Source organism: Zonotrichia albicollis, chromosome 6 (genome assembly GCF_047830755.1).
Source record: "Zonotrichia albicollis isolate bZonAlb1 chromosome 6, bZonAlb1.hap1, whole genome shotgun sequence".
Classification (NCBI taxonomy): domain Eukaryota; kingdom Metazoa; phylum Chordata; class Aves; order Passeriformes; family Passerellidae; genus Zonotrichia; species Zonotrichia albicollis.
Window position 1 is genome coordinate 47122064 of NC_133824.1, and position 24065 is coordinate 47146128.

At 43.2% G+C, this 24065-nt stretch overlaps 1 protein-coding gene across 2 annotated transcripts; it reads right to left on the bottom strand.

The window, feature by feature from the left end:
* Positions 1–993: 993 nt before the first annotated feature.
* On the bottom strand, positions 994–24055 carry KNL1 (kinetochore scaffold 1). Of its 2 annotated transcripts, none has more exons than XM_074543500.1 (26): positions 23919–24055; positions 21940–21994; positions 21030–21069; positions 20878–20937; positions 20632–20693; positions 20166–20221; positions 19795–19834; positions 19265–19302; positions 18883–18935; positions 10149–14375; positions 9683–9824; positions 9515–9582; positions 9290–9388; positions 8169–8284; positions 7852–7942; positions 7221–7337; positions 6320–6407; positions 5875–5943; positions 5480–5519; positions 5271–5372; positions 4697–4797; positions 4354–4422; positions 4113–4222; positions 3481–3599; positions 2267–2389; positions 994–2166 (listed from the first exon to the last, which is right to left on the bottom strand). In XM_074543500.1, the coding sequence occupies exons 2-26, from the start codon at positions 21972–21974 to the stop codon at positions 2061–2063; spliced, it is 6171 nt and encodes a 2056-aa protein (XP_074399601.1). In that variant the 5' UTR covers positions 21975–21994; positions 23919–24055; the 3' UTR covers positions 994–2060. The 2 variants fall into 2 exon arrangements, with proteins under 2 accessions (XP_074399601.1, XP_026653676.1); XM_026797875.2 differs by lacking the exon at positions 23919–24055 and adding an exon at positions 23625–23715.
* Between the last annotated feature and the right edge of the window lie 10 nt (positions 24056–24065).

Consider the following 24065-nt stretch of genomic DNA (forward strand, 5'->3'; position numbering starts at 1 on the left):
GAACGGGATCATGGGCAGCAGCCCCGGGGCACCGCGCCCTTCCTTTCTAATCCCCTTTCCCTCCTCTCTATTGTCTTCCCTTTTGTTTTCTTTGACCATTTTTCTTTTCCTTCTCTCTTTCCCCCTTTTCTTTTTGCCCTTCTTTTCCCGCTTTCCTTTTCTCTTCCCCCCCCGCCCCGCTTTTTCTTCTCTTTCCCCCCTTTTCCTTTTGCTTCTCGCTCCTTGCCATTATTTTCTCTTACTTTCTCTTTTCCTTTCCCTTTTGAAGCACGACCCCGTGCCCCCATGAATCCAGCAGCCCACGCAATTCCTCAGAAGCCAAGAACAAGCAGCTGGAGATGCAGACACATCTGGAACAGAGGTTGCAGTTCCGCACTGGAAGCTCCATCCCTTGACTTTGATGGAATCCCATTGCCTCGAGGCCTTGCACAGTGGAGACACTGATTCCTGGCACATGGAAGTGAAGTTTTCCATGATTTTTTAAAGCTGGATAATGGAATAATTTCTGCCTAAGCTCCCTTCCTTACTACAAATGTGTGGCTTTACCTGCTGCTTTGATTTAATATTTGGAGCAATATAATAAACTCCACCAAAAACTCACTTGAGTCTTTAGTTATTGATGCTTTAGTGTGTAAATCCACTTAAAGGAAAGAAAACCAGCCAAAAATATTTTAAAAAAAAGAGGTGGATAATGCTCCTGGAGAACTGCCACAGCACTCTCTGCTAGTTCCTGATGCAGAGAATGGCCTGGGGAAATTCCAAATTCCAGCTATGGTACCTAATTTAAGAATGATTTGGATGCTATCTTCCTAATTAAAATACAATAAATTCTTGTGAAAAGCCAGGACATAGAAAAGTAGCACTAGAAAAGGCAAGGAAAAAAAATCATATTGTGAAAAGCCTTCCCAAGTATTTAACGTAATTATTTCAATATTTTGAATTTAATTTAGTATTGAATTTTCAAACACCACTTTAAATAGAGCAGCCCATAATCCCCATTTGAAACAGGAAGAGTGATAAATCCAATCTTTATTAAACTTCCACTTTTCAAACAGACACAAACACAAAAAATATATAAACACTAAAATACAGGAAAACATTTTAAAATTCAACATATTTTACAGGGTACAAAGATTTGCAGCTGCAGAACTGAGAGCTGAGCCAGCGCTGGTGCTTGGGCTCAGTAACACAGAGTGAGATCAGTTCCCACAGCAAGACCCACATAATACACAAAATTATACACAAAACCAAGCTAGAGCTCACAGATACTCCCAAGTTTAAGGAGTTCAGTCTTCTCACTAAAATTCTATGGCATTCCAAACTGGGACAGTGCCCCAGCACCCAGAGATTGTGCTGGACTAAGGCAAGGAATAAAGAACTGACTTCTGCCAGGGAATCAGTGATGGCTCTGAGGCTGTTGCATCCCAAAGTCTGTGGGCAAGCACAGGGATTTTTAGCCTTAATTCCAAAAATATTTCTGACTTTGGTTTCTGGGGTGAATTGCTACAGGTTGACTGGTTAATTAATCAGATGCAGGGATAGTGTCTGGCCTGGGAGGGGTGCCAGGCAATGGATAAACACCAGATGTGGTGGGATCTGTTAAATTGTACGTGGTAGTGGAATAATGACAGCAGAATTAAACTCCAGTTGTAATAATTTAGAGAATGCTCATCATTGCTTTTTCCAAGTGCTCTGTAAATGACAAAATTAATGAAGTATGGCAGAAGAATATCCATGCTTGGAATGGCTATCCAATCATGACAGTCTGTGCCAGGAATGACCACCAGTGACTGGCAGAAGATAAAAACCACCTTGAACTTAGCAGGGATCTAGGAATTTCCTTCTTCTCCTCTTTAGACACCCCTGCCCTTGTAAAACCTGTGGCCTACACCAAGGGCTCTACTTGGTCTAAGCCACAAGGACACCAAATAGGCAGGAATTCCAGAGCTGAGTGGGTGTCAGCATTCCCATTCCAGGGAGACACAGCTGGAATTCTCATAAGAGCAAACTCACAGAGCACCCATTCTGACTGCTTCAGTCCTGCCTGTGGCTGCAGCACATCATCTGGGAGCCTGGAGCAGATTCTGATGGATGGAGGTGACTGCTCTCTGCAGATAGTGGTGGCCAGCTGGAACTCTGGAGAGAACAGCAGCAACTTCCTTCTCCCTGGGGAAGATAAAATTATCACACATGTTGGAGAGGATCCTGAGGGCTCAATCCCAGCTGGATCCAGCTTTGGGATGGAGTCACAGCTCTGCCAGCTCACCCGATATCCCCAATGTGGGTGTGGACCCTGAAGGGAGGCACAGCAGCTGGGTAATCATGAGAGACAGCCAGAGTCAACTCAAACTTGGCAAAAGCCACTGAAGAGGAGAACAGAAGCTTCACCCTGTGGAAATAAACACAAAGATCCATGCAAAACAGTCACATGGGCTGCTTCCACCTTGGAATTAGTGCCAGGAGCAGAAATAAGTGATAAGTGATGCAATAATAAGTGATGTCACTGATGGAACAAGCACAGTAACTTCTAAAGGGTTCTAGCACAGACAGGAACTTCAGGAACAAGATAAAAAACTTTTCACACTTTATCAACACTTCAGAATGTAAACCCCCAACTTCCTCCACAGGAAAAGTTAATGCACACATAATTCACAGAACTATCCAGAAATTAGGGGAGAACAGAGACTAAAAACGTGTTTTCTAGTTAACATGAAACATTCCCAGGCAGTTAAGGTTTTCTAATGCTTGAAGTTGGACTGATTTACCTCCAGCTCTATGGGGGTTTTTGTGCTCTTGCAAAGGAAGCTACAAAATTAGAATAACCTCTGAAACAGCACCAAGGTGGGCAGAGCAAGTTTATAATTGGGCAGCTCTTAATTAAAGTTATGGATCAGTGATGGAAGGATGAGGTGAAATTGTATTTGTGTGTACCACTGGGGCATGCCACAAAACTGGGAAGTAGCAAGGGAAAATGGAAAGTAAAGAAAGTAAACTTCAGTTTCAGTGCATCCCTCCTTCCATGACTGATTCTGCTTGGCTGAGGCAAACACAAGATTAAAGGAAACAAAGCCCTCAGCTACAGGTAAACTCTTGGCTCTGCTTCCTTTGCACTGCTACAGTTTGGCCTCAACATTTAAGAAAGGCAAGTCAAGCAGGAAAACAGCAAGGAAGGAGAGGCTGTCTGATAGTCCTAAAATCAATAAATCCATGAACAGCCTAATTTCCATGCACTGGGACACTACAGTGCAATTGTATGAAGATAAATTAAATTGTTCTTAAAAACAGCAGCATAAAATGTCACTTTTAAGAAAACCAAATGGAAACTATTTCAGTGTTTTGCTTCTGATTATCTAGAAACTCCCTCTTAAGGCTGCTGTGAACTCCATCTTATTGAACCCACACAAAGATCATCAAAGTCCAGCTCCTGGCCCTGCACAGGACACCCCAACAATCCCATCACGATTTTCTGAATTTACTCACTCTGTGTCTTTGATATCTGTCTCCAGGAGCTGGAATTTTGCTCCCCACCTCTGCAGAAATTCCAACTCATCTCCCAAGACTCTGCAGCGATTCACCACCAAGGAGATGTCAAAGAGAGCCTGGGGGATAAATCAGAAAGCAACATCAGCACTCGGGGGTGACCATGTGATGCCTGAACACATCACTCATCCTAGAAAGCATAAAAAATAAACGTGGTTTAACTGCTATCTCAGTTTGGGTGGAAAAATGAAATTGTACAAGCATAACAAATGTACATTTTTTGCTTTAAATTTGTCCTTTCAGCTTTGCCAACAGCCACACAGCAACAAAAAAAGTTTGGCTGGGCAATTTAAACCTACATTCTTTAGGAGGCAAAATGACCTTCAGCTCAATTTTCTCTTTAAGGCAAAAAAATGTTTTTAAATAAACTTCAGCTTTTAGGACTCCTGCCTTCAGAGACAGATATTTCCCCTCACACCTCAGAATATTCCTGAAGCAGATTTTGGTTTGCATTCCTGAAGCTTTCATTAAGGTGCTTTGCTTCTCAGCTCAGCTCAGCTCTATTTTCTCTGTTGCAGAAAATAATAACTGGATTTTTTTTCAGAATCTTCTAAGTTTCCCTGGAATGTTACCTGGGGCAAGTAGCACAGTTTGGGACACTTCCTCTGCCAGCATCCCTGACTTTCAATAAACTGGAAGATGAGTTTTTGGACTAAACATGAGGAGGGTGGAGCTTGTTCCTCTGCAACACAAAAGAAAACCAGAAATCTTTGAAAAGCCATTTCATGAAGCATTAGGAGATGGAGCACACATTTAGTCTTCCCAACAAAAGATTAGCAGGGCTGCTACTTTCACAATATTCAGAAATCTCACCGTCCAGGAAGGATTCAAAGTCCAGGCTCATGATGCTCCTGGAAGGATGTGCAGCAAAAACCTCATCATCTGAGAAAGGAAATTAAAAAAAATGCAGTTATTTCCAGGCTTAGTTCTGGAGTTACAGCTCTCCTCACCTTCAGAAACAGCCATGAATGACAGAAATTTCTGAATTTTCACATGAAAAACATATTCAAAGCCACTTCTCTCAGCTTACACACTGCAGTATGCATTCTATTTCCTACTTCCTTTCAGCAGATCTTTACAAATATGGACATTTTAGGTTTCTATTCTCTAACATTGCAAATTCATAAAACATAAACCTACTTATTTTGTGACTCACCTATTGGGGGTCCAAACACAACTGTGAGTGTCACAGAATCATAAAGGAAATTAAAGACAGCTTGCTGCTCACTCCATTCTGTCAGCTCCCACTCAGTGAAGCTGAAAAGGGGAAAAAAATCCCACCATCACCCCAAGTTTCAACCAACCAACCCAAACAACTTCTGAGGGACAAACACCAGAGTATTAAATGTTCTTGCAGCTCTTTCTACATCATACAGCAATGAAATTTTCCAAAGCCAAACAGAGTCTTTAATTCCAGCAGAATATAAGGGTCTCTTGGGAATGCAAGCATATCACTACAATTTTTATATAATGTCAGTTTGGTGATTGAAGGAGAGTTGGATGCAGAACCCTGAACACAGGGTACCACTGCAAAGCTGCTCATTGAATAACTGCCTCACACATGGAAGTCTTCCAAGGCTTTATTGCCTACCTTAGGCTGCAAGGAGATGGGCATTCCAAGATTTCCCACATCAAATAACAATGAAAACCAAACCCAAACACACTCCAGTACAAATATGAGCCCCCAGAAACAGCCATTAAAAAATAAAACCTGGAGGTGTTTTCCTTACTCGTATTTCTCCAGGATTTCCAGGCAGGTCCTTTCAGTGTTCTTGAGCTTCTCCATCTCAGCCAAACCAAGCTCATCCTCAGCATCCATCTGTGCCAGTTCTCTGCAAGGATCAACCATCATGGGATGTGATACAGTGGTTAACAAACAGACCAAACCCTCTGAAATCTGAGTGTGCAGCTGATTCCTAAATCCTCCTTGACATCTTACCTCAGAAGTTCCTCCTCTTGGGCTGTGATGTTTTGCAATTCTAAAGCAAAGAGAAAAAAGAGAGAAAAGGAAAAAAAATGAGAGAAAAGAGCAGCACAGGCAGCCTTAATTTGCTGTGCACTCACTGTTCTTATGGAGTTAATAAAGTGCTGAATATGATAATCAGCACATGCTCTTCAGGTCAACAATTCTAAATTCCCTTTTTCCAGGGAGAAACCAGTCCTTTTCATTCTCTAACACCTATGCAATTAGCTATGTGCAATGCAGGAAAGACAGCAGCAGTGTCTGCATCCCTCTCAGAGTTAATGCATCAGGGTGGGGGGTGAGCATCACCCTGTCACCCTCCCCAGGTTCCAAAACACCAGATAAAAAGTGCATTCAGCTGGTTCCCTTACCTTCCTGTACATTCTGCCCTCCTGCTGCTCCAGCACTGCAGCCAGCTTCCTTTGCATCCCAAAAAGAATCTGTGGGAAAGAAGTGTCAGGTCTGGGCAGAACTTCCAGATTCAATACTTAGAGTTCCTTTTGGTGTTTCTGTGGGCTCTAGAAATCTCAGCACTTCAAAGTCAACTAAAAAAACATACAAAATAATGGAAAAGTATCTACCAAAAACCTCAAAAGTGCTAACAACAAGCAAGACTTGTTTTATTGCACTACTGTGCAATTTGATTTCTACTCAAGGCATTGGAGAAAAAGAATTGAAACTACAGAGCATCACGACACAGTAATGCCAAGTTCTGACTGCAGCTTGTATCAAACAACCACAAAGTGACCTTTGGAACAGCAGCTGTGCAGAAAAAAGAGAAAGCAGCATATTGGCCACCTCTTTGGAAACACACACCTGATTCCAGAGCAACCACGGAGCTCTCTGCCTCCTTCATCCATTCATCCACCTTTTCTATTCTTGATTGGAGCTTTCTGTATTGCTCCTAAGATGGGAAAATTGTACTTGAGTCAATGATATTATTGTAAAAGCTGAATTTTTTCTGGGATCATCATGGGGCTCTTTGTTTGCTAATTAATTAAAACAGTTTGTGAAATGTGTCGTCATTAGAGGGAAAAAGCAACTGACAAACTGTGGGGGAACAGCCAATAATAAGAAATTACCAAATGCTTACTGAATCTAGAGCTTTGATATATACACATCTTTGATCCCTGGCACAATGCATTACTTGTGCACTTCCTTGTTACCTATCAGAAAACCCCTGAGTGGTTTGGGTTGGAAAGGATCTTAAAGCTCATCCAATTCCAACCCCCTGCCATGGGCAGGGACACCTTCCAGTACCTCAGGTTGCTCCAAGCCCCATCCAGCCTGGCCTTGGACACTTCCAGGGATCCAGGGGCAGCCACAGCTGCTCTGGGCAAACCTGTGCCAGGGCCTGAGCACCCTCACAGGGGAAAATTTCTTCCTAAATACTTGCTACTACTACTTACCTACTTACTAACACTGGTCTTGGTACAATATTAAGAGCTCATTTGTGGTGGTGGTTCCTTTAATGCTCCCATTTTTCACTCTGCTAATCACCAAAACTCTTAGGCAGAATGTTCCTACAGTGTAACTGCAAGAATGTCACTGTCCCAGTGTTATATTTGCATATAAATAAAAGGGAAATGTATTCATAAGAAAGAAACTTCCATCTGAGTACACATTATAATAATTAAACTCCTACGCATTTAAAGACAAGAAATGTGGTAGAAGTGGTTTTTTAAAGGTAAATTCCTGCAGCCCTGTGGCTCCTTACCTCAGCACTCTGCAGCAATTTCCTGTACAATGTCTCTTTCTCATTGTGAGACAAGATTTTAGCCTCCTTGGTGAAACAGGACTTCATCTTGTTCAGTTCTGCTCCAAACTTACTCAGCTGTGATGAACGGGAAATACAGAAGAGAAAGTGAATGGAAATTTAATCCTTCCTGACTCTGGCTCAGCACCCAAACTCAGTGACACCTCCATGCCAAGCTAACAATGAATTATGAAAAATACTGTGTCTCTAAACAATTCAGACTTTATTTTCAAGGAATAGATCTTTATTCTTGGCATTAGAACCACAGAAAACAAAACCTCTTGATCCACCTTGATCTCAGTTCTTGTAAATATTATAATTTTTCTGGGTTTTCTATGCAGTAACTGTGAGTCGTTTTTTCCCCCTTTAATATATTTCAAAGGACACATTTCCTTGCATTCTCCTGACATGCTGTAAGTTCTCAGCAGGTTTCCATTGAGAAAATATTTTGTCTTGTTTCACCTGCTGTTATTTTGTGACCATTCCGGTTCTTATGTGATGTGAATAAATCAATTAACCTCAATGTGATGTGAATAAATCAATTAACCTCACTTCTTCATTACACACAAACATTCTCTCCATGCAGCATTACCTCTTCATCAGTGCAGGTTCTCATTACTTCCCACAAACTCCTGGTCACATTCACCAGGGGCTGATCCAGGACACTCACATGTGGTTTTAACCTGAAATATGGGGGGAAAAATGTTGAAAGTCTTGCAGCAATTTCACTGACCACATAAAGCAGCATGGTGATATTTACACAATTCATTTCTAAATCTGTAATAAACTACTAACTATATTTTTACTTTTCCTTTATGTAATGTAGTAACTTTCTTCAGGCCATTTCCATGCACTCAGAGCTGAAAAAATGGAATCACTGATAAACTGTGTGACTGGAAAAGCACTCACTCCACTACTTTCTGAGACAGGTCCTGGCAATCCTCCTCGTAAATCCTCAGCTTGGGCCGGTGAACGTACTGGCTGCGGATGAGACCTTCTGCAGTGGGAGGCGCACTCACTGCACACTGAAAAAAACACAGGGAAAAGTAGGAGGAAAAATTAAAAAAAGAAAAAAAAATCCATATTTTTCGGAAATAGTAACTTCCAGTCATTTCAGTTCTGCTTTCACACCTTGTGTTTCCTCACGCCAGAGCACAGGCTTCCTTTTGGGATACGTGTCTTATTATTAGAGCTCAAAAAAATGAAATTAAATATCACTGAAAGACGTCTCCCTTTTAGATGAAGACTTGAAAATATTATATATTATGCAGATAAAAGAGTGTTCCCCAACAGAACAATGCTTAATTCAAAGTCCTGCTTAATTCAGAATTAAAGTCCCCAAGCCTTTAGGAAACCTTAGGAGCTTTATTCCTCAAATAAATATGAAGGGAGTATTTCAGCAAGCTGCCTGTATAGTAAAGTTCATAAATAACTGACATTAATTATTTCCACTCCTTCAGAGAAAGTTTTCAGGGGCTTTTGTGGGGGTGGTGTCTGGTTTTTATCAGTCACTAGTCCACAGTAGCAGCGTTATTAAGCCTGATGAATACTTAGAGACAACTCAGTAGGAATAAATTTGTAAACTAAACTGTAGCTAAGCTAGGAGAGTATTTTAAATAAAAAATAGAAAGGATTTAGAAGGCAGACTTCTGTTCTGTATTTCTTCTCCTTTCTTTAGGTGAGGAAATAAAAGTAGCAATATCATAGTGAAACATTTTTAAAGGAGGGAGTAGAACAGGCAGGAGGAGCTCAGAGTAGCTGCAGGCAGCAGTGGCTGACAGATACAGTGAGAAGATAAAGTGAAAAGGTCAGATTGAGCTCCTAATTATTTCAAATTTATTGTCCTTAAAACGAATTTAAAAAGCAATAATTGGCATATTTATCCAAGAACAGTAATCCTGAATATATGGTATTTGGTGAGGAGATGGAAATCTGTTCTGGTTTTCATTTAAAGATGTCTGAGTTGCTAAAATTTAAACCCCAAACCAACAGAGGAGTATTATTTAAGGTAATTATATTGTTCCACTCACACTGGCTGGAAGCTGGCTGTGCCTGGGCTTCTGGATCACAACATGCACTTGAAGAAGGGTAAAAAACTCCCCAACTGTGATAGCACCACTCTGAAATTTCTGTGCATTTGAGGAAAAACATACAGGTAAGTCCATTTGTCAAGACAGCATGCTCACTAGTGTATAAACACAGGAGGTTTTTTCCTGCTAGGACAGGAAATTGCTGTCTTCCAGCCCTGTCCATACCTCCCATAAATTTTCTTCACAAATGCTGTCTGTGAGAAGCTGGGATTCCACCTGGCTGCTGCGCTGGACTGGGAAAACAAAACAGAAAGGGGGAGTATTGGTGGGTTAAGAACATCCTTACAGGGCAAAGAACACAAGGGTTGGGACTCTCATCACAAATGGTCTCACTTGTGCACTCTATGTCAGCCTTCACAGAATCCAGGGAGCTGCTGGTGCTGGCCTGGGGACACCCAGGGCTTTTAGCTGAGAGATCTGGAGGCTCCCCAGCTTCATCAGCTTCTGCTTGGTCCTGAGGCACATCAGAAGTCACCTGTTATTAACAAATTAAAAAAAAAATAATAATGTAGTTATATAAGACAACCCAACTGGATCAGTGGTTTATTGTAGCTGTTCCCTGAAAGGATTAAAGGGATACTATGCAGAGAATGGTCTAAAATTGGCAAATCCCTCATTCTGCCTGTTTTGCCTAGTACAGGAGTGCTGCACACACCAAGCCACAGGGAATCACACAGGACAATGACATCAGACTGGTGGTTATGAAAAACAAGAACACCTACTAACAGATCCACTTACACCCCCAAAACTTTAGTCCTGGTGGTGTTCCCATATCCTTACAGTGAGGGACCAAGCTCACCTCCAAGTCCTGAGAGGCCCCAGCATCCACATGTTGATCCCTCTTGGCCTTCTTTGGGCTTTGAGCATCCTCCTCAGTCTGTCCTAAAACTCTTTTCATGTTGCAACTTTTTGTCTCTTCAAATGGATCCTTTTCAGAGTGGGGAATTTGTTTTTTATCTTTATTTTTATCATCCCAAGTGTTTTCCATGAGTTCGGAGCCGACAGATTCATTGGAATCCATTTCCTCCAGGCACACAGGGAGAAATTCTTCTGCTATGAACTGAAAAGGACTGAAGTTCTGCCTGCTGGACTTGTTACCTGGGGTTTCACTGCTGTTGGATGGAACTGGGGCTTCTGCTCTGTCTGATTTTGTATTTATGTACTGTGCACTGGAAACACGATTTCTCTTGTTTGGTAATTTAGGCTGGAATATACCCAGAGGGATATTTATTCCTGGATATTTATCCTTTGGTGCCATCCCTATGGGATCAGCTCCAGATTCCAGACCTGTGTTCTCCTGCTTTTTGGGCTCAAACAAGTTATTTGCTTCACTGACAGTATTTTCTCCCAACCTCTGGGTATCTTCTGGCTGAGCTGAGGAACTGGGCAACTGGTCAGAAGAAGTAGTTTTGGAAACAGAAACAGATTTCCTTGTCAAACTCAGCAGTTTTGAACAAACACCTATAATTCCTGAAGCTTCTGGTGGAAGAGTGGCTTGTGTCTGATCCCCTGAACTGTCACTGACCACAGGCTGCCTGGCTTGTTCAGAGTTTATTTGGAAATCTTTTGGAGACGCCTCCCCTTCAGCTGACAGCTCCTCATTTTTCTTGGATTCCTTGTTAGCAGCAGGAAGGAGGTTTGCTCCAGCCAAGCCCAAAGCTGATTCTCCAGGCTGAGATGAATCCTCTCCCATTAGCTGGTTTCTCTGAGTACCAGGGGCATCTGGATGAGCCTTCCAAGGATCTGATCCCTGCATGGGAAAGGCAACACAGGATCCCAAACTGCCACTTTCTTCCCTGTGATCCACAGGGCCCTTACTTGGGAGCTCCAAAGATACTCCCTTTGACTGCAGTTTTTCTGGTGGTGTGAGATCCTGCTCTCTGCTCACAGGGACAGAATTATCTGTGGCAAGGCCATGATCCTGTGGTGCCCCCACATCCACAGTACTTTCCTGAAGGGAGACAGAACAAATGGAATGTGGAGTTGTGCCACTGGGGACCTGAGTAGCTCCTTTCTCACTAGGAAATGCTGAGACTGATGAAACAGAAGAGGGAAGAGGTTTTGTGGCATCTTGTGAGGAATCCATTTCCCCTCTGCAGGGCACCAGCCCACCATGGATGTGCTGTGGTGGCTGCTGGGTGTTTGTGTGGGGCCCCTGCTGGGCCTCAGACCCGCAGATGTTCTTACTGACAGCAACAGTGTGGGATGCAGTGATGTCCATGTCCTCCTGGTCGTGGGCAAACACAATGGTTCTGTCAGCAGGAATGGCTGGCATGGGCTGCCTGTGCCACCCTGTGTGAGTTGTGGTGATCTCCATGTCCTCAGCCAGGGCAGAGCTGATGGTTCTGCCTTGTGCAGCCTCCTGCCCATCCTGCTCCACCGGCGTTGTCGTGGTCACCCCTTTTTCCACGGACATTGTTTCCTCTCCACCTTGACCAAAGCAGCCAGGTGTTGCTTTGTTTTGTGACAAGACTCTGTCGGTGTAAACTGGAACCATCACCACACCCCTGCCAGTCATGTCCATGTTTTCACCATGGGGAAACACAACAGATTTTTCTCCAGAGAAAGACAACTGGGAACTTTCCTTGGGTGCCTCAGATGTCCTGGCCCACACTGGTTCTTCTGCATCCTTCTGGAGCATCCCATGAGCTGAGGGACGAGTTTTTAGATCCTCTCTTGAAGAACCTGTTCCACCCATGGAAGAGTGTCTGTCAGAGTCTCCTTGGGTTGGCAATACTTTGCTTACTGCCCTCACAGGCTGGGGTTTCTCTTGTCTCTCTGAGTTTTGGCCCTCTGCATTTATTCCTATTATTGTCCCAGACTGTTCATTTCCTGTCATTCCTGAGGGAGCAGGATTGTTACTAAAAACAAATGAACCACTTGGAGCCAAAGCAGTAACAATTTGTTTGTTGGTATTCAAGTCCCCACATTCCACTGCTGCAGTGATATCCCCACCATGACGACTGGAAAGTGGGAAGGGCTGGTTTTGCAGCTGCTTGGATACTGCAGCGTTTTGATTATTAAATCCTTGTTCTGTGTTAATAGGAGCAATCTCAAAGGCAGCAGGATGAGCTTTGGTTATGTCCATGCTTTGGTCACCTAAAAACACGTCTGTTGTGTCATTTGTGCAGAAATCTGAGGGGCTTGGAAGGTTTTCTCCCAGAGGCTGTGATGCAACTTCTTGGCTTTGCAAAGCCAGGGATGCACCAGTGTCAGTGCCAACGTCCTCGGGGACTCCTCTGTTTTGCTCCTGTAGCAGACACGTGCTCTTGGCACAGGAACTCAGACCACTTGCCTGGAAGTTGGTTTTTCCCAGCTTCTTATCAACCATTATCATCTGAAGATCTTGAGCATTCCTCTCCATAGCCTGGCTCCTTTTAATATTCCTATAAATATTCCTCACTTCCACATTTTCCTTGTCCATATCTACAGAATATGCAGATATGTCACCCTCAGTGACATTTTTGTTCTGGTTCTTTCTTGGAATGATTTTACAGGGCATTTGTTTTGGCTCTGCTGTTATCCCACTGCTTTGACCATCAAAGAAAACAGTGTGGCATCTTGTTATTTCCATTTCTTCCTGCTCAGTTACATTGGAAGACATGGATCTGTTGCCCAGGAAATGAGGTTTGCACGTGACAGAGGTGAACGCTGCAGTGGGATGTTCATTATCAACATTCTCTCCACCATCCTTAATAAAGGTTTTAGCCAAGTCCATGTCTTCTCCTCCAAATATTACTGTCTTCTCACCTGAAAAGACAAGCTGGGGGTTTGCAGAGGGACCAAACCTGCTCTTTGGAACACCACCAGCTACAAAATGTGTATACGACCCAAACCCAGAGCTGGCTGCAGCAGGATCACAAGCTTGAGACATGCTTTCCACGTGCCCACCTGAGGCTGAAGGCAGTTCAAGGGCACTGTTTTTATAGGGCCCAGCAGCAGGATTATCTCCAGGTGCCAGACCCTTTGGGATGTCACCACGTGCCAGCAGAGGGTTGCTACTCACTGGCTTTTCACAGGTTTTATGGCATGAACCGCTCTGTTCTGTGGTGCTGGCCTCATAGATGATGTCTGTGTAATTCCCAGTCATTTCCATGTCATCACACTTGGAGAACACAATGGTTTTGTCCCCTCGGAAGATGGTCTGAGAGGAAACAGATCCCTGGATGGCAGCCAGCGCCCCGGCCTCCCGCCTGCCAGCCCGCAGCACTGGGGGCTCTGCTCTGCCTCCAGCACCGGCTGCTTTCCTGTCTGCACACAGCTGAGGCTCCTGCTGAACATTCAAGCTGGGACTGGATGCTCTGCTGAACACAGAATTATCTAACTCAGTGGGTGGGAAATCCTTTTGGAAGTTGAGCCTTTGGTTCCCGACAGCGGAGAGGGCAAAGGACACCTTTGCAGTGTGACTGGTTGTCACATCCATGCCCTCGTCTGCAAACGCCTGGGTGACATCCCCACACTCCCACTGCTCTGCTGGAACCTCACTGATGCCAGGGAATGGAATTTTAACGTCAGCTGCCTCACATTTTGTCATCTCCATCCCACCTTCTCTGCCTGGAAACACTCTTGTCACATTGCAGGTGTCCAGCGGCTCCTGGGAATAGCCAAACTTCCCAGACAGCTGTGTCACATCTCCCGAGCCTTGGGAAGGGACACAGCAAACATTGTCCTTGTCAGTGCTCTCAGCAGGATTGTTTGACTTCAGTCTCAGCAGAAATTCATTGAAATCTATTTTTTTCACAGGAGTGGCTTCTTCCTTCTGTTCCAAAGAGGGGCGCGGATGGTTTGTGGAGTCAGAGAGCAAACTCAACTCCTTGCTGGTTTCTGCCTTCCCCTGGCTGGAGTTTAACTTAGCCAGGAAGGAGCTGAAGTCTATTTTCTCAGTTCTGTCGGGCTGCTGGGTGCTGAGGTTCCGTGAGATCACGGCTGTGTGACTGGCTGTCATCTCCATCTCGTTCTCCTCCGAGAATAGCAGGGTGGTGTCCTGTCTGTCCGTCCTTGGAACAGCATGGTCCATGTCATGCCACTGAAAAACAACAAAAAAATGAGAATTCAGTGACTGGCACTTAGAACAAATGATCAGTGGTTTATTCTATTTAAAACAGAAGTCAGCTAACCTTGATTAATATAAACTCCTAAGATTTTAGCTCTATAAGTATTATTTAAAAAAAAAACCAACCTGTTAATTTCAGGCCTCCCTGATCAGCAGTAACATATTTGAGGAAAGGGCAATGACTAAATTATGCAAATTTATAACATTTAAATGGCATTTAACAAAACAACGTGTTTCATCTTACACTTCACATCTAACCACATCCTAGCAAGCACAGACCTCTTACTGAGGCTTATGGATCAGTATTTTCTATTTCTCTACAACATGATTTAAACCCTTTATTTCCACCAGTTCATCTCCACCTGCTCCAAAGCAGCATCACCATGCTGGATGTTTCAAAAGACTTTTTCACCACTGATAAGGGAGATTTTAGTCTCTTGAACAGAAAGCACTCACAGAAAGCTGTGGGGGAAAACTGAAATGAGATACATTTTATCAAGCATAATGAATATATTTGTAACCAGATGATGAATTGTCTATACCTGGTGCACTATCACAACACTTGTTCTCCAAAAACTACTGGCCTAGAACTGCTCAATGCTCATTGTGTAAGTAGGAGAACTTTTAAAAGTTTGTAATCAGTAGTGGCCACTTTATACACTGGAAGATCAAGAGATGTGGCCTAAGGATAGAACCTTGCAGCATAATAAATTATTATATATACAAATAATATTGCAATTCATGTTGTTTCACAGAATGGAAAATAAGTGGGATGAAATTCCTTGAAAAGGAAAAGAAAGGTAAAGGGTTAAAAGAAGTGCTTAAAGTGCAGGCAAGAAGAAGAGGAGAATTATTTAGAGCTGATGGTGGCTCTGTGGCAAAGAACAAAGGGGGTGAAGCATGAATCACCAGGGAATACAGTTCGACACATTAGTGAGTCTTGGAGAAATGGACTGGAACTGAAAGAATGTTTTAGGGGATAGGAGGATTTCGATCCAATTGTGGGACAGGCTAGAAGGCAGCAAGGAGGTGTTGGGAGAGATGCCAGGGAAGTTGGATGGCTCCCCTCCAGCAGGTGGTTGGGAATTATGGTCCAGTAGTCTTGTTTTTAATAGTGGATTTAATGCCATGGAGAAAGGTGGCAGGAGTTTAAAGGGAAAATCCAGACAGAGCTGCTAAAGTGTTTGAAACCATAAATAGGACTCAGGACTCCCCTCAGTCAGAAACAATTGGTTAATTGTATCAAGTACACTTCAGTAATTTATAGTAATTAGTGGCTGAAGTATATCTGGCAATTTGCATTGTGATAATCACTGTCTGAAATGTATTTGGCACTTTGTTTTGTGACGGTTGATAGCTGAAATGTATTTGGAAATTTGTAAAAAAAGGGGATGCTGGAAAAGGGAGTGTCCCCAAGTTAGGCAAATCAAACAAAAAACCTAAACCAGGTTTTTCAAGCCATCAGGCCCAAGACCTTAAGTGAAAATGAAAAATCCCCCTAAAGGAACCAGAGGAATCATCCTCTGCTGAGCCCTGGTTACATTATTGCTGGGAATGAAAAGGTAAATTTTAAAATTGATACAGAAACAGTTTACTCAGTACTAAATTTGTGCAGAGCAAAACTTAGCTCATAACCTGTAAGTGTTGAGGGGGCAACAGGGAAGAAAGAGAACAGGCCTTTTTTTACAATGATTACTATTTAAATTAATAAAACAGTGGGGCAAACACCAGTCTGTATACTCCTGAATGCTCAATCCCCTTGCAGGGGAGAGATTCATTGGGAAAATTGGATGTTCAAATAACTTTCTAGGATGGGGAAATACAAATTGAACCAGCAGAATCAAAAGCCATCAAGGCAAAGATTTTTGTGTGCCTCCCAGAGGAGGCAGAGAATGCTGTGACCCTGCTGGTATGGGCAACTGAGATGCCTGGGTGACCAAAGGTGGCCAAGTTGGTGAGGATTACTCTCAAACCTGAAGCCAGACTGGTAAAGCAAAACCAACATCCTATTAAGTTTGAGGCAAGGGGAAGCTGGAGAGACTTATAAAGAATTTTTAGAATATTGAAAGAATATGAATCAGAATGTAACACATCAGTATTATCAGTTATAGATTTAAGATTTAAGGATCATTAATGAAAAGTTCCTGATATTCATTCAGTGGTAGCTAATCTGTACACACTCTTGACAGCAAATAAAATTGGAAAGTATTCTGCCAGCAACCAAGACTGAAAGTAAGTGACTCAATGCTACTCTAAGTCTGCTACATTCCTTAGAACTATCTGGATACAGGGTGTCAAAGAAAATGGCACAAATAAGCAAAGAAGCAGTAACATATTTTAGTTGTGATATCTTGCAGGGAAAAAGAAAGAAGCTTGGGAAGCAGCTGAAAAGAAGCCATTTGCCAGACTCCAGAGGCAAGGACTGTGAGCCTTCTTATGGATGGTGTCACTTATGGATTGCACTTATGGGGTACTGGCAAAACCCTTGCATGGCCCTCCACCAAAAATACTTGGTTTGAACTCCTGAGAGCCAGACCGCCTGAAAAGCCCTGAAATCACCTTAATGGCACCCCCTGCACTGAGAGCCTCACTCTTGAAGCAAACCATTTGGGTTATCTGTGCATGAAAGGATGCACCTGGCACTGGGGGCACTGGCTGGTGCCTGGGGCCATGGAAGCAGCCTGTCCAAACACCTGGACAGTGCAAGGGAAGGTGACCCAGGTACCTGAGAGCAGGGGGGGCTACAGAGAGGCACAAAAGCTGATATGTGCCCCCCATGGGCACAGCTGGTTTGGAACAAAAAGGAGGATATGGGACATTGCCAGCAGGATGTCCTTGTAAAGCTCATGGGTTTGGAGACTCCTCAGTTAATACAGGGAATTAATCAGCTGACAGAACAGCAAGAGAAGTTACTACAAAAGGTGTCCTTGCACTAATACCCAGCAAAAAGCTGAATGTCTGGGAACAAAAACCAAACCAGGGCAGCAGCCCCACTATTGGAAGCCATGGAAAATCCCAGCAAGTGATTAGTAAATTCATGCAGGTGAGTAATTGCACCTCCAAATTAATGTAGAAGATAACTGAACTAAAAACATCAAGAAACACTTCAGGAAATAGAAAATATAGTAGCTAATGTATAAAGGAATACAGTAAGCACAAAGATGACAGAAATTAAGATCAGTTACTGAAAAATAAGTAATTTGTTTTGCAAAATAGAAAGCTAGTTAAAAAGAGGAATTTACCAGGTAATTATTGGCAAACTGAATTTGCAGAACTGCCCAGGCAGAATGAGGGGCTGGTACATTTTAGTGTTTTGGTACTTTCTCTAGATGGCCAGAAACTTTCCCATGCCACACCAACAAGGCAAGGGAAGCCACAAAATTTTACTGAAATTAATATAATAGTATTAAAATTAACTCTTGTAAGTTTTAAAAGGTACATTGTTACCAAGAAATCATTGGGACCAGACTCGCCTGTACATCCTTTCAAACCAGAGGATCTGTTGTTCATCAGAACCTGGAGATTTGGACCAACCCAGGAGAAGTGGAAGGGACAATATCAAATCCCCCTGGTGGCCTTCACTGCACTCAGAGTGGAAGGAATTGAACCCTGAGCTCATCACATGTGGGTAAAACAAGAAGCACACATTAAACAGCAAGACTGACTCAAACTGTGCAGTTTTTACGTAGATATAAAAATCCTATTGTTTTAGGATAGGACATGATTTTCTAGGGAAATATTATTTATTACATCTAGATGAAAATGATAAATAATTACATATTTATAGCAATAATATAAACTATATTAGTTTCTTGGAAGAAAAATGTAGTCTTAAAGTTAGTACAAGATTTTGGCAAATTACAAAATGTAACTTCTATAACATGGGACCTTACAAAGCAGATTAGCTTTAGAGCTATTACAAACACGAAATATGTAGTTATTTAAATTTAAACAATAATTCTTGTTTTGTGCATATTGCAAATGTGACTGCCAAATAAGCTGATCAAATAAGATAAGAACTGGTTGCTGCATCTAGCAGAGAATTAAGGGCAGAATTAGAAAGTAACTAGTTAAATAAACTATTTAAAGAATTTATATTTTCTCTGACTGGTTAGTTGGCCTTACTTTTGCACAATATAATTGTGATCATATGAATATGTGATTATTACACTTGCCTTTAAAACTTATATTAGCAAAAAAAGTAAGTGAGGCTCATGAAGGCTTGCAAAGCAGACAAGAATGAAGGAACTAGTTCATTACTGAGAAGTTGTAAAGGAATTTCAGAAGCAAGAGTTATTTATGTTGCAGTCTGATGACTATCAGATTAGGACGCATTTCAAAACACAGAATACTCAGTTTCAAGAGAATTTTATGTGAATACAAAGGCAGTTAACACTTTTAATCTTTACTACACAAATTCTTGTGATGTATTTTGGACACTGGTATTTTCAGCACCAAAAAATTTCAAGTCTTCACATACCTCAGTCTGCTGCCCCAAGGCCTGGATGGGAGCATGAAGCAGAGTGCTCATGCCTGTGGAAAGAAAGGGAATACTCCAGTTTTTGTGCTGTTTGCTCATTATTTTATCCACTGAGCTGAAGCTCAAGGCACTGAGTAAATAAACACAATTAAACCCATAAAATATATTCTGAAAAATATTTTCATTCCTCCCTTCAGCACCTCGAAGGGCCACCCAGACTTCCATAACAGGATCCTTGTAAACAACTCCAAGGGACAAAGCCCATCCAGAGTGAGCTCTCCCAAGGCAGGGAGATGGCTCTAGGCATATTAAAATTTCTCATACATAATCAATAGCTTTAAATAAACAGTCATTTAGTTATTAAATCTTTTCTCAAACTCACCAGTGATCTCACATGGAACAGCCCCAGGGTCTTCATTCCTACAAAAGGTGGGTTTGAGAAACAGTTTGTGAAAAGGTTTCAAAGGGAAGCCTTGATCTGTAAACTGAAGAGGCAGAGAACTGTGCTGCACAGAATTCCATGGCAGAACCCATGTGGGTCTGGGCAGCAGGTACCAGACACTGCTTATCTGTCTTCAACATATATTCTAATTTGAGTCACAGCCTTATTTTTCCCATGGAATTATCTATTATGCCACAGACCACTGTTCAGTGGTATTTTAATTTTTAAATTACAAGAAAGATTAATTCTTTATTTTTCATAGAGTCTATGGTTTTGTGAAATTTCCTTTCACACATACAAAGTGTCTTATCTGTTATTTTACCACCAAGTGTTTTTAATTTTACAGATCCCACCATTGTGCTTTATCTACAAGAACTTTGAGGCCAGACTAATACTTTATCTTTTTCGGAGGAAAACATTTGGTAATAAACATTGAATAATAACAAATATCTATCAGACATGATACTTACTGATTAGTCAAGGTCTCATCCTTCTCATCTGCTGAACACCCTAAAAATAAGAAAATGACAACATCACAATGTGAGAAGCATGATCACAGTTGTACTTGATTATCTTAAAGGTTTTGCCCAACCCACACAATTCTGACTCAGTCTGAGACAAGAGTGAAGTGCACAGAAAACAGTGTTCTCAAGTTCTCACTCCTGATGTGTCTTCTCAAGGCAAGAACTCTGTGACTAAGGAGTTTTCAGCCAGGACAAAGAGCTGAACACATTGTTCCTTCTCCAAATGGAAAAGTTCTGATTTCTTAAATTCAAGCTAAAATCTTGTTGCTCATAGCCTGGGGAAAGTAACCTGTCAGGAACAGAAAAAGGAGTTTTACCTGTATTTTCTGTCTGTGACGTGCTGTTCTTAAGATCTCGCTGGAAGACTCTGAAGCTAAGAACAAAACCACCAGCTTTTAAAAACACAAAACCATCTCTAAAAGCAAATTTAAAAAAAAAAATTCAGCACTAATTTATATATCTTATACATGTTCTGAAATGAGATATTAAAAGGCAGAAGTGTACTGAATCCAGCTGTAATTTTCCAGGAGAAGATGTGCCATTATGACAGTTAAGATGCATGAATGGAAAACAAAAATTCCTAACTGTATGAATTTCACTGAACTGGGGGCTTTTTTTCAGGCAGGAAAATGAATAATGGCTCTCAGGGCAACTCGACTCATAAGAACCTTCCTGCTGCTTGCAGCCATTTGGGAATACTCAGTGAGGGCCCTTGCAGGGGGAAGGGATGTTACTCCCTGCGTTTCTGGCTGAGGAAGGGGTGTGGGTGTGCAGCTCCCTCACTTGATGGTGCTGGCGAAGCTGACCCTGCGCGAGCTCCTCCTGCGCCTCTCTCCGTGGATGTCCTGCCAACAAAAACACAACAGCTCGCTACCCACCACAGGCACAGCTCCCCAGGAAACACAACACCAAACAAAAGTGCTGTAGGAATATCAGTATCAAAAATGGGGCATCAAAACCACCTCTGTTATTAGAGTGACACAGCAAAACACTGAGGGGGATGGGTAGGAAAGGGCTTGGTAGACCTACCTCTGTAATTTCATTCCCATTTCCCAGATCATCCAGAGGAGTTCGTGGAGCCTTTAAAATCTGAAAGAAAATACAGAAAATTTTGAAAGAAAATGCAGCTGAGAGTCCAGCTGCAGCTGTAGGTTTTCTGAGGAATGCTGCAGGTTACTCACAGAGGACAGTCGCTTCCTTCTGATGTGCTCTGTGTTATCCCTGCAGGGCAAAAAAAGGAAACAGGTATCAAGGACACAGTCATCAATGCCTAAAGTTTTGACTTTATGTATTTTTCATGTATTTGGAGTTCTGTAGACTGTTAAATGCCTCAGTGTAACTTCCAGTACTTCCCCACCTTTCTTTCCCACAGGGAACAGGCCCTTATTGACACATTCCTAAATTTTCTTTTTTGTCTTGCCTGGTACTTCTCCAAGGACATTTTTATTTTGCACCACTGTAATCACTGGCATAATAAAGGTAGGGGAGGTGGGCAGAACCCAGGGGGGAGATAATCTAACTAACTGCTCCTCTCATTGGACAATATTGGCCAGATGTTCTAATTGCCTGATCTTATCAGTTTCAAGGATCTAATTTGGGGCACTGTTTTTCACCACATGATGTACCTGAAGGCTTCCAAGTAAAGTTTTGCTTTTATATTATCATTATATAGCCTGGAAAAGTTTGTGTTCTATTTCCAGGCATCAGTATGAAGGCACAAAATTGCACCAAGGTACGTGTCCTGAATGGTCCTGGCACGGTTTTGAGGTTAATAAATTGATTTCTCTGTAATTTTTACAAGTGTGAAATTAAATAAACAACGTGCTTGGAACAGACTGATCATTTCAGCACTGGTTCCCAGGATAAGCTTTGGAAAACTCAGCAGATTGCCACCCCAATCCCATGGTCAGTTCATCTCCTGACAATCCACCACTATGAAATCCCCTCACCAAACACCAAAGAAACTCCCTGGTCTTCATCACAACAGAAAACACATTTCATTCAGGGCATGTTGAAGTGCATTACAAAAGGTTTTGCCTCTAAAGGGCAATATTTATACCACAGTAAAATTCTTAGAGGGCTTCAACTCACATTTCCATGTTAGGGTCTGTGTAAATCTTGTCCATTGCTGAAGGATATGCTTTTCCTATAAAATACAGCACCAAAATACAAAACCATTAATGAGCCTCAGCAGGAAAACTGCATAAACCCACAAATGGCTATTAGCTTTTGAGGCTGTGTTTTTTCTGTAGTTTTTTTTTCCTCTCCATCCTTCTCTAGTCACAGAAATGCTCTGAAGTACATCAGGCCTCTCCAGTCAATGTTCTCCTGTTATATTCACATTAGACATATATTTCCTATTGTATACCATGTTAGAAAACAGCTGTGCTAACAATTTAAGTATTACTGGTTATCTGACCTTTTATTTAAAGTTAAGATTCTGGTAAATGCTGGGAGATAAATGAGATCAAACATTATCCAAGACAATGTTTGCTCTGATACACGCAAGACATTTTCCCTCTCTATCTGAACTGATTTTCTGGTACTTCAGCTTGTGCCTGTTGCTTTTTGTTCCTTCTCTAGACCTGTTGCTTTTTGTTCCTTCTCTAGATACAACCAGAAGAGCATGGCTCAATTCCCTTAAAACCCTCCTGAAAGGAATAAAAGGAATGTGTTTTTACAAACTATGAGTCTGCTTAAGCCAGAGACTGATAGGCGAGTTAAGCAACAGGAGAATGTTACTTATTGACACAAACTGTTGCTTTTCCAAGGGGCTGCCTAATTCCTGGACACGGGGAAAAAGAACAAACATAAAAGAAGAGGACGGGGGTGCACATTATTAGAGGGTCTGTATTAGGCAATTCAGGAAGTCTGTATCTCTCAAGTACCTCAGCCTATGGAGAAGGGTAAATTAGGATAAAAAGAAGGCTGCATCCCCCAGCAATTTGAGAGACCTCATGCAAAATGGCCCATGGCCTCTCCCTTTATTCATGACTAAAGCTACGTGATGCCTCTGTCTCCTTTTTAGACATAAACATCATGAATTAATTTTCCCAATGCAGGGAACAATTCCTTCCCAATATCCCATCTAAACCCACCGTCGGCCAGGCTGAACACACAAAGAGGGAAGGACAGGGAAGATCGCTGTGGGAGAAAAGCCTGGAGCTATAAAAGGCCTGATCACTCTGCTATTGGGGATATTAATCTGAAATTCACTTCCCAACCACCTTCCTTAACTGTTCTTCTCTAATCCTGCTTGAAAGATCGCTACAATCCTTGAGGGACGAGCTGCGAGCTGTGCTGATGAAGACCCCCCCTTTCTATTCCCGTTTGACTCTACGAACACGGGAATGGCTCCAGAACACTTCAGTCCATCCCTGCCGCCCATCCCGCCCCTCCTCGGCTTTTTCCCCATTGGGATAAACCCACATAATCTCTTTTTCCATCTCTTTTTGTCCCCGCGCCCTTGTTTTACAGCCCACACAGCCCAGGCGCCAATCACTCATCGATCACAAACTCTGCATTAATTACACCACATTAATTAATTCCGTCTGTTCCTCAGACATTAATTACCGCCCTTATCGCGGGGTTCCCCACACGCTCCGCGCCCACCGCAGGCGGCACCGCCTCAGCCCCGCTCCCATCCCGCCGCTCCCGGGACAGCGCCTCCCGCCTTCTCCCGCGCTCCTTCCCCACAGCGCCCGCCCGGCCCCGCCAACGGCCGCCGCCGCTCCCGCGCTGCCTCTCCTCGGAGGGAACCGCTCGGCCGCCCTTACCTCCCGCTCGGGGCCCCCCGCTCCCGAATCCCGGTTTCCGGGTCCCCGGCCCCGGTTCCCGCTCCCCGGCCGCCGCCGCCCTGTTCAAATCCAACCGCCCGCCCCGCCCCGTGACGACACATTGGCGCCGTACAGGACGGCTGCTCCCTTGTGCCGTACAACATGGCGCCCCTTGTGCCGTACAACATGGCGGCCTCCGTGAGGCGCCCCGCTGCTGCCATGTCGATGTCTCTCCGACATGGCACGGGGCCCGCACGCCCGTAGCCGCGGTGACGGGGTGGCGGGGTACCGCACCGGCTCCGCGGCGTGCTGGGTCGTGGCACGGAGGCTTCGCTCCGCAGAGTGCCCGTGCAGGGCGGCGTAACCGGCGCCCTCACGCGAGGGAGCGGCTGGCGGGAGGAGATGATGGAGGCGGTGGGTGCACTTCCTTATAGGTCCGGT

Bases quoted from the DNA above. Each gene is read 5' to 3' on its own strand.
- KNL1 (XM_074543500.1), bottom strand. From the start codon at position 21,974: ATGGACAAGATTTACACAGACCCTAACATGGAAAT. The intron at 9,825-10,148 runs GTGAGCTTGGTC...TGTTAATAACAG, and splicing joins GGGCCTCTCAGGACTTGGAG to GTGACTTCTGATGTGCCTCA. The intron at 2,167-2,266 runs GTGAGCTGGCAG...TATCTTCCCCAG, and splicing joins ACCCACATTGGGGATATCGG to GGAGAAGGAAGTTGCTGCTG.